At 34.2% G+C, this 14,750-nt stretch overlaps 1 protein-coding gene across 2 annotated transcripts in view; it reads right to left on the bottom strand.

Moving 5' to 3' along the window:
- LOC121382719 (tetratricopeptide repeat protein 16-like) overlaps window positions 1-14,750 on the bottom strand; it is a 39,930-nt gene that overhangs the window by 17,719 nt on the left and 7,461 nt on the right. For both annotated transcript variants that reach the window (XM_041512269.1, XM_041512268.1), the window contains exons 3-5: window positions 7,693-7,874; window positions 5,200-5,535; window positions 1,811-1,940 (exon numbers count right to left, since the gene is read on the bottom strand). In XM_041512269.1, coding sequence (XP_041368203.1) covers window positions 1,811-1,940; window positions 5,200-5,535; window positions 7,693-7,874 — 648 coding nt within the window. The remainder of the gene's footprint in view (window positions 1-1,810; window positions 1,941-5,199; window positions 5,536-7,692; window positions 7,875-14,750) is intronic.

Raw genomic sequence — 14,750 nt, 5'->3', positions numbered from 1 at the left:
TTGTTTGACTTGTTTCTTTGACAATATGTCTTACTGACAGCCAACTCTCGTCCATCTGTGACACTTACCTAGGTCTAAACATCTACTCTGACCATGGACATATAACAGTGATGATCGATCAACCAATGGACTGGCCAGCTGTGATTGACCCAGGTGGTGGCTATTCATTATTGTCACTCACCTGACAATCTTTCACCTGCCACAATCTGCACAGGCTGCTCTGCATGTTTTCTATCCACGGATAATTGGTGAATTACATGTTTATATTTTTTTAATTCACTTTACTATTTTACAAACATGCATAAAGTAAAGGATATAAATTACAAATAAGTTTTAAATCAATATTTACTTTAATTAAAATTAAATTTGATAAGGAAATGTAAAAACTAATGGAATGGTTAGAAAGTTCCTTGGTGAGGGGTCGTCCTCTGACACACAACAGTATTTGCCAATAGCACAACACCAGTTTAATTAGTTGTCATAAACTAGAAACTACATCTATTACTCTTCAAAGATTAATAAACCAATGTTCTCTAGTGGTGTCATTAAATAAAACAAACTTCTTTTTTCTATTACTATCAAATTTTTTTTAATTGACTGTCGTATACAACAGGCCAAAACCCACCAATTTAACTAACATATCGCATCATAATACATTGTAGCCTGCACTTGACACTAATAGTAATGTATGTACTGCTTAATGAACCAGCCAGTGCTGTAGATCACACTAGACATAAAGACTACAGAATAGAGTTTAACAGTCCTTAAATTATGGTGTAAGTGTGAATGTAAAAAGTTAGAAAATCCAATGTGGCTGTACTTCTGAAAATAGATCAGATGTAGATCTAGTCATAAGAAGCCACATGAACAACCAAGAAAGCTACATGTATATATAAGCCTAATTTCATGAGATGTTGTAACGTATGTATTGGTAACGTAGATATTGACTTCTACTTCTCATTGCCAATTTCCACATTATCACTTGTAGTTTCTTGGTCTCGTATATGTGTTCCATTTTCATTGACATGGTGTCCTTACATGATGGTAACGAAAACTATATTCTGTCTTTGACCAGTTGTGGTGCAATGGTTGGAATGAGAAAGAAAAAAAACTAGTTGAATGGATCCATCGAGGTGGTTAGATCCTATAATACAAGCACCTCAAGCCAGCATTCAACCGACTGAGCTAAATCCTGCCCTGGTAGTTAGAGAAAGAAGGAAAACATGGTTCAACTTGCTGCTGCCACATCTAGCCTACTACTACCAAAAAGCAGCTAAAGATAGACAGGACAGTATATGCACAGAGTTGTGATGTACCAGTCATGGATCACTAATATGGGAAGGGAGGGGGCACTCTAGACCATGAAGAACAATCACTCCTACTACCCACACACCTCAAATGAATGCATATTATGACTGTGCTCGCTTATAAACCTCCCGACAGATGATACTCTCCAGGTAACCCATGCAAAACCCATAAATTTTGTAACACATCCATAACACTAGCATGTGAAAACCACCAATACACAGGTGTAGGTTGAGGTTTTTGATGTGTTATGTAGCCCAGGGTTAACCTTTGATTATATGATAACATAATGTTACCTATCCTAGTTAAGCACAAGAAATGGGCCCATATTGCTTTTACTTCAAAGTTGGGGTTGGATAGATAAAAGGAACTGGTGTTAATTTCACAAGTGGCTGTATGTTTAGTTTTCTAATACCGGTAGTTAAGATATGTGCCCAGGACAGTATATGTTTAAATCTCAATTTAAAACAAAAAATAGGAATTAAATGATTTAATAGTGACTTACATTTCTGAACATCTCGTGGAGTCTAGCCCTCATGATATAGAGATCTGGATTGCTGCTGTCTATCTCCAGCCTCTTGTTGATCAAAGCCAGACATTCTCCATGTCGCTGGAGAGCAGCTAAACACGATATGCTGTAAAAAAAAAAAAGAGCAAATCACTAGAAAGGGGTATTTTTGGCAAAAATTAGAATGGGGACTAAAAGAGTATATTACTTAATGGTATACAAATTTCACATTGGATCATGCATTCATACTAGTGATATGCAAACATTCTGACAGTGTTTCATATTTTAGAATGGACATGCAGTCATTTCAGTTTATAAACCTGTCACTTGATGAATAATAGATTTTTTACCGCTAATAGTCAAGTGATTACTCCATAGAGATTTTTATTGCCTTAGTTCTTTAGAAACTGAGTAGTAGAATACACAAAAGTTTGTTTTGTTTAACGACACCAATGGAATGAATGAATGAATGAATGTTTAACGACACCCCAGCACGAAAAATACATCGGCTATTGGGTGTCAAACTATGGTAAAATGAAACAACAGTGTGATGAGCATCATCAATATAAAAATGCAACAGCGACACCAATGGAGCACAATGATTAATTAATCATCGGCTATTGCATGTCAAACGTTTGGTAATCCTGACTCTTAGTCATCAGAGGAAGCCTGCTACATTTTTCCAAATGCAGCAAGGGATCTTTTATATGCATTTTCCCACAGACAGGAAAGCATGTACCACGGCTTTTGACCAGTTGTGGTGCACTGGTTGTAAAGAGAAAAAACCCAATCAGTTGAATGGATCCACTGAGGTGGTTCGATCCTGCGACGCAAGCACCTCAGGTGAGCACTCAAACAACTGAGCTAAATCCTGACCCTAGAATACACACAGTTTTATAAGACACCAGATTTGACTTTAGCAATTTAAAATGTGATGTGATTGTCATTTATGAATATAACAATTCCATAACATAACACAAAAAGCATTATATAAAATATCTAATTGATTTATTTAACTATACAAACAGTATAACCTATGGAAACTATGACCATATATCATATGTTTAGATTAGGTACTAGTCATAACACTACCTGGTACTTTCATCACAATGATCTCTAAGACTCTGAAACTCCTGTATGTCATGCAACAAGGTTCTTAAGATTATGATGGGATATGCAGTGTGTTCCTGCTAGTGATGCCCTGCTAGCTATTGGGGGTTTCTGTCAGTTTTTAGAAAGGGTGTTGGGATCACATTCCCAGTGATCAAAACTTATGCTGCTTAACTGGTGGCAAACCTTTTAAATCTGTGGAGACTCTACGATTCATACAAATATGAACACATTGGACCTCATTTTGATTTAACAAAACACATTTTAATAAATGGCCATAATGCTCCTAGAAATAAGACGTTTTAGTCACTGGTGAGTTCTGTGTGCTCCTAGCTCTCACGTCTTTTTAGAGCTAAAGTTGGTCATTCCACTGCTACGCTTTATTTGTCTATCCTAGCCTTGGCGGGACTCGGTAGTCTTCAACTGAGAACATATTAGTGACATATGTTTAGCCAGAATATAATAATTATAAGAGAAGATTCACACATTTTTATTATATCGGTTTCTACTGTCCACATGACGAAACTACAAGTGACAATCAATCGACGATTAATTATCACAATAAGATCACCCAGAATACCCTCCCACCCACAATGGAAATATAGCTACAATTCATGATGTCCATTTTATTAATCACACATTTACAAGGGGGTAGTAATGAAAGCACATTTTGTCATTATAAAATATAATTTGGGTGATATGGGTACCCAAAAACAAAATAAGAGTGCTTTGATTAAAAAAACAAAAACAAAACATTTACAAAACCAACAAAAAAAAAGCAAAAAAAAATAAATAATAATAAAAAAAAAATAATAAAAAATATGGAGCTTTAATCAAACGATTGACAGGGCCATACTATTTGATGGTATACGAACTGTAAATGATACATGTACATACACTTAATCTAAGCTCCAAAGAGAATACATTATCAGAATTATTTAGACACCTCCATTTAGGGAAATTATCACTCAAAGTGAACTCTAAATGCCTCTTATGTTTTTGACAAGTCAATGTAATTAACGTTCAAACATACCAGAATTTGTACCCAAAACGAGAAGGAAGGGAAGCGGTTTAACTTTCGACAAATTGGAATATAATCATAGTTTGTGCCCAAAACAACTTGGGAATTTAATTAATACCAAATATCCAGAATATTTTTTTAATTTTGTAATAGAATTTTTAAAAAACATTTTATACTACATGTACATCTTCACAACCCTAAATATGAACATGGGTGTTTATTTCATCAGTGGATCAACTGTACTAATTGTACTAACAAACAAACTGAAGCTTATTTCAATCATTTTATACTACATGTACATCTTCACAACCCTAAATAAGAACATGGGTGTTTATTTCATCAGTGTACTAACAAACGAACTGAAGCTTGTTTCAATCACAAATGTTGTGTTTGCTTACAAATTTATTTTCATCATGATAGAGATGTATGGAAGGAAACTTGAATTTTGTTTGAATAATTGACTAATGGCGTCGATACATTGTTTAATATGCATCATACTCAAAACTGTTTAAAATGGATGGGTAAGTCCAGTTAAATGTTTTCATTAAAGTAAATGGTATAAAATATTTTCATGTTTCCCAGAAACTTGGTCAACAGATGTAAACAAACTTATCAATTACATGTAGCTGCAGTCACGTGACCTAGAAGTTGCACATTTGTCTTGGCCATGGCTACACAGGTAAAATGGTGACCATATATAGATACCCATGATGCCCAATATACTGTCGTCTGTCTAGACTGTTGTTATTTCCTTTGTGTGATAATTTAGATGATATAGTGATACATGAAGGCTCACAAATAACTTTGAAGTAGGCTTGACACTATAGTCTTGTTTATTTATGCAGTTGAATGTAACACCTTTGTAAATGCCAATTTATTTCCAAGAAATTTTATAAGTTAAGACAACATGGGTGGGGTGGCGGTAAAACACTATATAACGTGCATAGGTATCGTAATCAGATTGTGGGGAGGTTGGGGGCAGGCATATTGCTCGAACTTTGAAGACAATGCATTAACCCTCACCCCACAGTTGCTAATTTGGTTGTCCTCTCTCTCCACACCACAACAATAAAAAAAAAAATATATATATCTCTGTTTCTCTTTTTTTTTCTATGTGTTTGTGTGTGTCTCTCTCTCTCTGTCTGTGTGTCTCTGTATACATGTATATATATCTGTTTGTCTCCGTCTCTATCTCCATCCGTCAGTCTCCTCCCTCCCTCCCTCTCTCCCTCCCTCTCTCTCTCTCTACTAGTACCTTCTAATGTGGTAGCCAATATTGTTTGGTTGCATCTCCGCTGCACGGGAAAAAGACTCCAGTGCTTCAGGATATAACTGCTTATCAAACAATGTTTGTCCTTCGAAGAAATATAGAAATGCCAGTTGAACATAACAGTCGTCATTGTGAGGATCTAGTAAACAAGTCTTCTTCAAATTTAAGATGGCTGATTGAAAGTCACACAGCTGAATATAATTCTCTGCTCTTTGTACATACAGCCCAGGGTTATTTGGAACCAGACTAATAGCCTTGTTCAGGAAGAGCAGGGCTGCTTGATGCTCCCCATTTTCTTTCAGTTGCACAGCATGGTCTAAACTGAAAATATATAGCATGACAAAGACTAATTATACCAGCAGTAAAAGTAGATGTAGAAAATGATGATTTCAACTCACATATTTACACAATTAATGCCTGGCTTATGAAAACACTTTGTAATAATAATTTTTAAAAAGTAAACTGAAATTAAGATATAAAAAATGAACAAGGTCCTCTTCATTATATATGGTCGTCAGGCCAAACTTTAATAATATCCACCCTACCTCCACATCACATATATACCTTTTCTGAAGACATGCACATAAAATATAAAATACTTAAATAGATTCCAATTATATTTATTTTTATCAAACATTATCTATTTCAAGGATAGCAACATAATATTGTGAAAATAACTTTGTCAAATTCACCCCACCCTACCCTAAATGGTTAATTTTACAAGTCTATAAATTCAATATCATTCAATAAACATTATACTCAAATTTAGCTGAATTTTAAGCATACCGGTATGTTAAAATGAGGTATGATGTGAAAATATCAAGTGGAGCAGTCACTAGAAATCAAAGTTTAAATGTCACTACCCAATGCATGCCTTTGAAAGAGTTTCTCATGTAGGCCTACTTGAAATCATAATTCGATAATGCAATAATTTAACCTGGAGAGTGCTGCAGACATGCATATACATCTACATCATGTAATGTACAGCTTTGTTTTAAAAAAAGTTCACATTATGTTGGTTTCAGTTTTGTTAAATCTCAGTTTGAAGAACATCAAACTTTTAATAGCACTACCAGTCTTGGCACTGGTGATAAAATGTGACAATGTTTGATCCTCGGTGTAAATAGCTGGCTACAGATTTTTGAAGCTATCTTAGAGCTACTATATTGTAAAACCGTCGTAAGCTATGGCATCACAACGTTGCTTGCCATACCCTACGGTGGTTTTATGACATCGTAGTGCTAAGATAACTTCGAAAATCTGGGCCCTATTCAGTAGTGTGTTCTGAAGTGACTGTTTGCATAATATTACTTTGTTCAACACTGTACATGTATTTCAGAAATGTTTTAATTTCAGATGTTGAAACTGCAAGGGCCTATGGCATCTCCAGCCTTCTGAGCACAGTAACAGGGGAAAGTGGGAAGGGGAGCATGGCTTTATCGGCCCTCACCTGTTCTGCAGCCTCTAATATACGAGATATAAAAATAACTTATAAAAATAACTTATCGATAGTGAAGAATGTGGTGTACACATTAAGGCATAAAAAAAAATTGTCTTTCTAGAAAAAAGGGCTCACCCTATTTTTTAATGTATTATTTAAACTGGATAATATCAATAATATCCAGTTGATCCAATAATAAAAAAAAAGTTTTAGTTCTTACTTTGACAAACTTGAAGCAAAAACCTAATTAAATTATATTAAAATAAATAAATTAATCTTATAAATAATTGTAAGCAGCAAGAAATAAGAAGTAGGTCAAATGATGAAGCAACAAAATGATGATGTGACAAGTTACATTTACATTTGTATCATCTAACTAGTGACCTAACATCAACCATCTGAGACCGATTCATGGAATTTGAAATGCCTTTCAAATCCCATTGTGTTGAGACACCCTTTGAATCACGATCACAGTTTTAGGTAACATATCACCATGTGTAGCCCATATTGTTATTGTCTGTCTGCTGTTGAAGTGACCATTACATTTTCACCTTCATTATGTGTTTCAAGTTATCTCTAAATAAAATGTGTTCAGTGCGTCTTTAAATAAAACATTCCCTTCCTTCAAGTTACCTGCTATAATACTGTGGCAATAAATATGTTACATAAACATATTCAGCAGATTTGAAATGGATTTGGTGAACCTATCTCACCCATCTCAGAAAATGTCACCATTTTGGAATGTTGAGCAATATGGTGGCCATCTCGAATTTTTAAAATGATTTGACTGAATTGGCCATGCTTGAATTGATATAAATCAACACAAAATTTCAAAAATCCACCAACATTATATATATATATATATATATATATATATATACCCGGTATATACATGTAAGTAGGGTTTTATGCCGACCCCCCAAGCAAATAATAATTTTAGTTGTCTTTTTTAGGCATGGTTGGGGGCAATTATTAATGTCTTTAAAACAGAATAACAAGTTTGATTTTTTTTTTTAATTTATTATGGCTCAACTTACTGTTGTTGCATGGTCTCATCAATAATTTCTTGCATGCCTGGATTAATTTGGTTGACTGGACTCTGCCAATTTTCTGTTGTGAAAATACTCTTCTGCCTTGCTTTTGCAGCATCAAGGGTCTCTTCATCAACAGCAGTTGGAAACACACCAGCTTCTTCTTCTTCTTCTGCATCAAAGTCAGGCTACAGTAATTGAAATGAAAACAAAATGTGCTATCTTCTGCTTACAATATGCAAACATACATATTAATACAAAATAATAATAACAACAATATATAATGAGTGTCAATAAAATAATGATTTATTTAAAAAAAATTAATTGTCAAAAATTGCCACTATGCAGATACTACAGGTGAATGTATTGTGGCCTGTGTTATTGAGTCGCGGTTGATTATTCATACATTAAAACAAGGCGCTGTCGACATGCTTTAAACACATACCGGTAATATATATATATATATATGAATCAGGAAACATTTTGTTCACTATCACGTCACGATTCGCTATGCAAGTTACAGAGATCGCTACACAAACCATAGTTGCTATTCAATTTTTAATTAACTAGAAATATCGCTAATCAAGATTTTGAAAACAAAATGTTTCATGTGAATATATTCTATATATGTTAGGGTAACAGAGTTGAAACCAGGGTTAGAGGAATACTTTCCCTCTAGTAAAGGCTATTTTTAATAAATGTATGGAATGACGTTGTTTTTTTAATAATGCCGAGTAGGCTATTTTTAGCCCATATGACACGTAAAAAGGGAATAATAATACAAAGGCCAGTAAAAATCATTCCTGTCGTTTTCAAATGGAAACCACACTTAATGCACTTAATGACTATATTAAACTGTGTCATAGTGGCTTGCAGGGAGGGTGCCTGGCTATGTTGTTTCCATAATGTTTGCCAATATTACATTATCAGTATTGAAATGCCAGACTCTGAAATTAAACAAATTGGTATCACTTGGACAGGGAAATTCTCATGGTGTTTTTTTAATAGCCCTATGCCTGTAGTTAAATATGATGGACTTTGTGAGGAGTAGCTTTTTGGTGGACATCACCAAGGTGTCAGATTTTTTAAATCACCAAAATTTCATGATCTACTGACCCCTGGTGACCTAATTATTAAACCGATTTGTACATATCTTAATTCAGTTTGTAGAGGTATTTAATATAAACATTTTGTGTGGTAATTTGTATGGCTATGTTCATTGGTTGCAAAGTTATGATACATTTTGTTTTCCCCACTTCAACATATTGTACAAGAATTTGTCCTCATCTCACTATGTTTATTGGTGATATGTCCACTAAAAAGCTACTCCTCACAAAAGTCTATCATACTTAACTACAGGCATAGGGCTATTAAAAAAACACCATAAGAATTTGCCCACTCAGGTGATACCAATTTGTTTAACTTCAGAGATTGGCCCATGGACAGTAGAAAAGTCTATCATAATTATCATTACTCCTTAGAAAAGTCTATCATTATTAACTATAGAATTAGGGCTGTTAAAAAACATGAGATTTTAACCGCCCAGGTGATACCAATTATGGACTAGCTACTATTAGAAATTAAACATCTATCTATCTATCTATCTATCTATCTATCTAATCTATCTATACATAAATGTTATTCAAAGCATAAACTTAACATGTTTTGTTGAAAGTCGCTCTGTTATTCACTTTTTGAAAAAGTAATTTATCTTTAATTATTTTCTGCTGCATTCTGTTGTCTACTAAGTCAGTTGACGAGACATAAAATGTGTAATGGATGAACACATTGTGGCTTACTTTTGCAACTGCTTGTCTGACTAGCAGCAATCACACACCTTGCAATACAGTCAGATATAAGTTCAAGCAATAACAAGTTGTCTTGCAAATTAAATTACCAACAATATCAAATTAAGAAGCAAACACGATTAATGATAATATACAGGAGTTGTGTACCTCAGGTCAAGTCAGAATATAGGGCTTATAACGTACACATTCAGAGCAAGCTGTCATGAGTGCAAGTGTCGACTTATGCTGACTCCTTTGTCCAGGACAGGAAAGGGGTTGGAATGGGTGAGAGAACGGACCACCCGCAATTAGCAAGTGCAAGAGTACCAGCAGCTCGATAGTGGGGGTATTTTGAATTTTGAATGTCCAGTAGTATATAAGTCAAAAAATAAAAACAATGCAAAGTTTTCATGAAGTAACTTGGCTCATGATTTGGAATGGATCATCGAAAGTGGTTGTTGGGTCTCCCATAGTTATATAATATTTATTATGTGCCTGTTTTGTTTCAACTTAAGTAAACCTTAAGTAAACGGTGGTATTGTGGTCAAGTCATCAGACTTAAGGTTTTTAGGCACTGGGTTCGCAGCCCGGTACTGGCTCCCATGCACCCAGAGCGAGTTTTGATGACTCAATGGGTAGGTGTAAGACCACTGCACCCTCTTGTCTCTAACTAACCACTAACAACTAATGCACTGTCATAGATAAACAGCCAAGATAGCTGAGGTGTGTGTCTAGGACATAGTGCCTGAATGAAAATAAGTTGAAATGAATTATTAAATAACTTTGAATTATGACTGGATGTTGGCTCCTACCCAGAGTGAGTTTTAACGACTTGATGGGTAGGTATAAGACCCTCTTCTCTCTCACTAACCACTAACTAACGCACTGTCCTGGGCATGCAGACAGCCCAAATAGCTGAGGTGTGTGCCCAGGACAGTGTGCTTGAACCTTAATTGGCTATAAGAATGAAAATAAGTTGAAATAAATGAATGAATGACTTTGTATTGAGACTGGGACATGCTAATACATGTATATATATAATGACCATTATGGCAAGTTCAAATGACCATTTTGCTAAAGAATACATAGTGTAATTTAGACTTGCAGATTTGACACCACTCATTAATTGATTGGTAATCTTTAATTGTTGGGTTAACTATACAAGTTTCCAAGATTTACAGATGTATGTTGCAGAGAGATTTAGATGTCTCATATTAATGCACCAATTTTATCATAAGAGTTTGTATGATAAACTCTGTGTTATTTGTAGTAGTATGCTGTATCTTAAACAGATGCGAGCAATGCGCGCACATTTTTTAGAAACCATTTATTTCAATTGCTGCATCCTAACTGCATGCATACGACGTAACAGATTAATTTAGTCGAGCGTGCACGACATAATACCGATAGGAATTGTTTCTATTTTTCTCACGCGACACTAGTGACAAACATATATTAACCAATCAAACAAGTTTTACTTTGCGGTTTCAACTGTCGATAACAATTTTAAAATAAATACTGTTGTTATGGTCGTGTCTGGTTAGAATATAAATATTATTGCGACGCTTGTGTCGCAAGCATCCAGTTAGGATACAGCTTTAGAATGCAGCAACTGAAATCAATGATTTCTAAAATAATTGCTCATGTCCAGTTAGGATACAGCTTTACATTATAATGTGCATGTACTGCCATCTTAAAAGCAAAACTGCATGATTGTGCAATTGTTTTATCTTGGCTGTTCCAACAGTTTTCTATAGCCATCAGTTAACCAAATATAGCATTAAAATTGTGACACTATATATCTAATACTATAGTTAAATGCACTAGCAATAAAAAAAGAAAAAAGAAAGAAAAAGCAGAAACTAACTTAGCAGTGACCAGGTGCAGAAAAGGGCCCTGCCCTTAGAGTACACAGTTTTAATTGATATACAAAGAGCAGTCTTTTTGGCTTCAACCTTGACCGGTTGAACAAAGTCCAACATTTTTGCTTTAGTAAACCCTTTTATTATGCCTTAACGGGCTCAAGAAGCCTTTGGTCAAACATACTGGCAAGCCTTCTCTCATATAATTATGTCGACCACGTCATATGGAAATCAGTGTAATTAATATGATACTCAGTTCAAAGCTTTTGGACTGCATGGTATACATATTTATTGATATTTAATAAACTGGGGAAATGTGATGGTTATTACATATAATAGGCATAGCCATTTTGCCTCATAACCCATTTAAGCTGCCCTCTTAATTTTGAGTTAAGTAACGTGTCACTTCAGGTCTGAGTCTTCCAACTGAATGTTGAGCAAACTGGTGTTATTTTTGCAGAATGATAAAACAGACATGTTTAGGTTTAAGTTCACATTATTTGCTATACAAAATGGGCATAATTAAACCACCATTGGCAAACTGTTAACAAAACAAAATAAAATATCTGTCTATTGATGTATCATGTTTTGTTTTCGAAGAAGCAGTATATATACTATAGTTCAAAAACCTACATACTAAATTGATAAAATGATTGTTTACTTAGTCAATTAATTAGTCAGTTCTTTGAATTGCTTTCACCTGTGAAATGAATTAATGTCTTGTATATAAGGGTGCTGTTATCTGGACAGTAATAAAAGGAATACATATTATTAAGACTACAGGGTGTTGTGATGCATTTTTTTTTAAACCAACTGAATCTGTTATGAAATGTATTAATATATTATTCTTTGTTTAATGGTGTGACAAAAATTAGGTAATTACTTACGTTATTAGCATGTAATGAATCATGAACCGAGACATTTTATTGCACAGGGGAAATAAATAAAAAATTCAACAAACATATACACCTGTAACCACAAAAACGGTAATCATTGCCATCATCAGCCATTTTGAACTAGATTGTGAGGTAATTTCACAACATATAAAATTATTGTTTCCACTTATATTACCCAAACATAATTTTTATTTGTTTCATTTTATAGTGGGAAATATTTGTCTCAACTAGAAAATGTATAATTTTGAGGCTTCGCTTGGTTGTCATCGGTTTAAAATTGGGATTGCATTCATCAAGATAAGTGGGCGTGACTGCAGCTGCAGTGGGTATTGGGGTGATAAAAACACATGCCCCTTCGAATTTGGCTATTGAAAATAAGTATTGGTTTATAGTTATTATTTGAACTTGTGCTTGCTTCCAAATAGCTTGAACCTTATTATTAGTAGACATGTAAAATGTCCAAATATTAGCAACTTAGTAATTATTTAATTATTGGTTTTTAAAGTTTACTACTAAATAGGAGTATCACAATTAACTTAAATGAATGGTAACGTGATGGCATGTTGTTATGAAGCTTCAGACCAATTGTTGAATTAGGGATATTTTTTAATGTATACTTTTGTATAGACTTGTTATATGATTTGTTTTTCCTCCATATTATTTAGCGAGAGACTTGCTCAATTACCAAATGAGCAAAAACCAGAACCAAAATACGGGTACCGCTAGACTTTAATAGGGAGTAACATCCAGGGGTTTGAGTATGTAGGCTAAATGCTTGCCAAATAAGCAAGGAAGAAATCAATAAAAAGGATACTGTTAGACTTTAGGGAGCAGTTTAGATATGATTGGTTAGCGAACAAATCTCAACTTATTCAATGCCTGTGAATGTTTTTGGAAAGGGGTGGTTCTAAATTAAATAGGGGCAGGGGAAGTTAAATTAAATAGGGTGAAAGATATTATTTTGTTTAAAAAATGGTTAGGGAATAATAATAATTTGTGTATTGGAATGTTTTCATTGCTTAACTAAAATATACATGTATCTCAAAGAACAAATTTTAATAGGGAACCCTACTAAATTGTCACATTTGGCATATAAACAGCTGGTTATAGACATTTATTTGGGTGAGGAAATGTTTGCTGCATCCACCACTGTAAGAACAGAAAGGGTGGTTGGGTTTCCAAAATACATTGTACAAGAACTGGTAACTAGCTATGCCACAGGTTGATCGTGTGATTTGATAAATATATTATGGTATATATATATATTTATTTGTGTCAAGAAAGTGTACCCCTGCTAGAGGACGGTTGGGTGATTATTTTTGTCTGCACCTTGCCACTACTTAAAGTTCATTCTGACATAATTAAGAACTTGTATATAAAGAAATAGTATCTAATAATCTATATAGCTAATATATATTATTATTATATTTGTTTTACCTTTTTACCCCATATTACTCTAAATAGCTGAAATACAAAGATAACATTAAGCTGATTCTCATAATTGCACAATACATATTATACAATCCAAATTGATTGGAATATGTTTATTGTTAAAATAAATATATTCATTATCACTACAATAAGAACAAATTATGAAATATAAAAGTAAAAAAAGAAAGAAAATATGCATTTTAGGCAATGTGACCAGATCACAGTTACACTAGAAAATATGCATTTTAGGCAATGTGACCAGATCACAGTTACACTAGAAAATATGCATTTTAGGCAATGTGACCAGATCACAGTTACACTAGAAAATATGCATTTTAGGCAATGTGACCAGATCACAGTTACACTAAAAGGGAAGGAAGGAAATGTTTTATTTAACACTCAACACATTTTATTTATGGTTATATGGTGTCGGACAAATGGTTAAAGATCACACAGATATTGAGAGAGGAAACCCGCTGTCAACACTTCATGGGCTACTCTTTCAATTAGCAGCAAGGGATCTTTTATATGCACCATCCAACACTTACAACAGCCTTTGATATATCAGTTGTGGTGTGCTGGCTGGAGCAAGAAATAGCCCAATGGGCCCACCAACGGGGATTGATCCCAGACCGACCGTGCATCAATCGAGCGCCTTACCACTGGGCTATGTCCCGCCTCACTAGAGGGGAAAGCAAAACACCTAGCATATGTCATGAATTGTTATACCGTATTAGTTTGCTCCACAATATCTGGTACAAAAAGACTGGTATCATGTATAAGCCGACTCAACTTTTATGTATTTGAAGCAGACAAAAATATAGATATATCGAGATAATGTCAGTCTCTTGCAACCAGTCAATCACAGGCATTTGTTTTGATATGGGATAACATTCTGTTCTTTTATTTCTATCTTTCTTGAATGAATGGATAACATGGACATCACTAGCTGATAAATGTAGTTTGATTAAAGACGGTGTACATATTATTTAACACCAACAAAAGACAATTGTAATGATTAACACTACCTCATCCATTGTTGTATAAGTGGTAATATCCCTAATAATATGTAGTTTCTAATCATTTAT

This window comes from Gigantopelta aegis, chromosome 10 (assembly GCF_016097555.1).
Source record: "Gigantopelta aegis isolate Gae_Host chromosome 10, Gae_host_genome, whole genome shotgun sequence".
Lineage (NCBI taxonomy): Eukaryota > Metazoa > Mollusca > Gastropoda > Neomphalida > Peltospiridae > Gigantopelta > Gigantopelta aegis.
The sequence above is the reverse complement of the archived record's forward strand: the minus strand, read 5'-3'. Positions and strand labels throughout refer to the sequence as shown.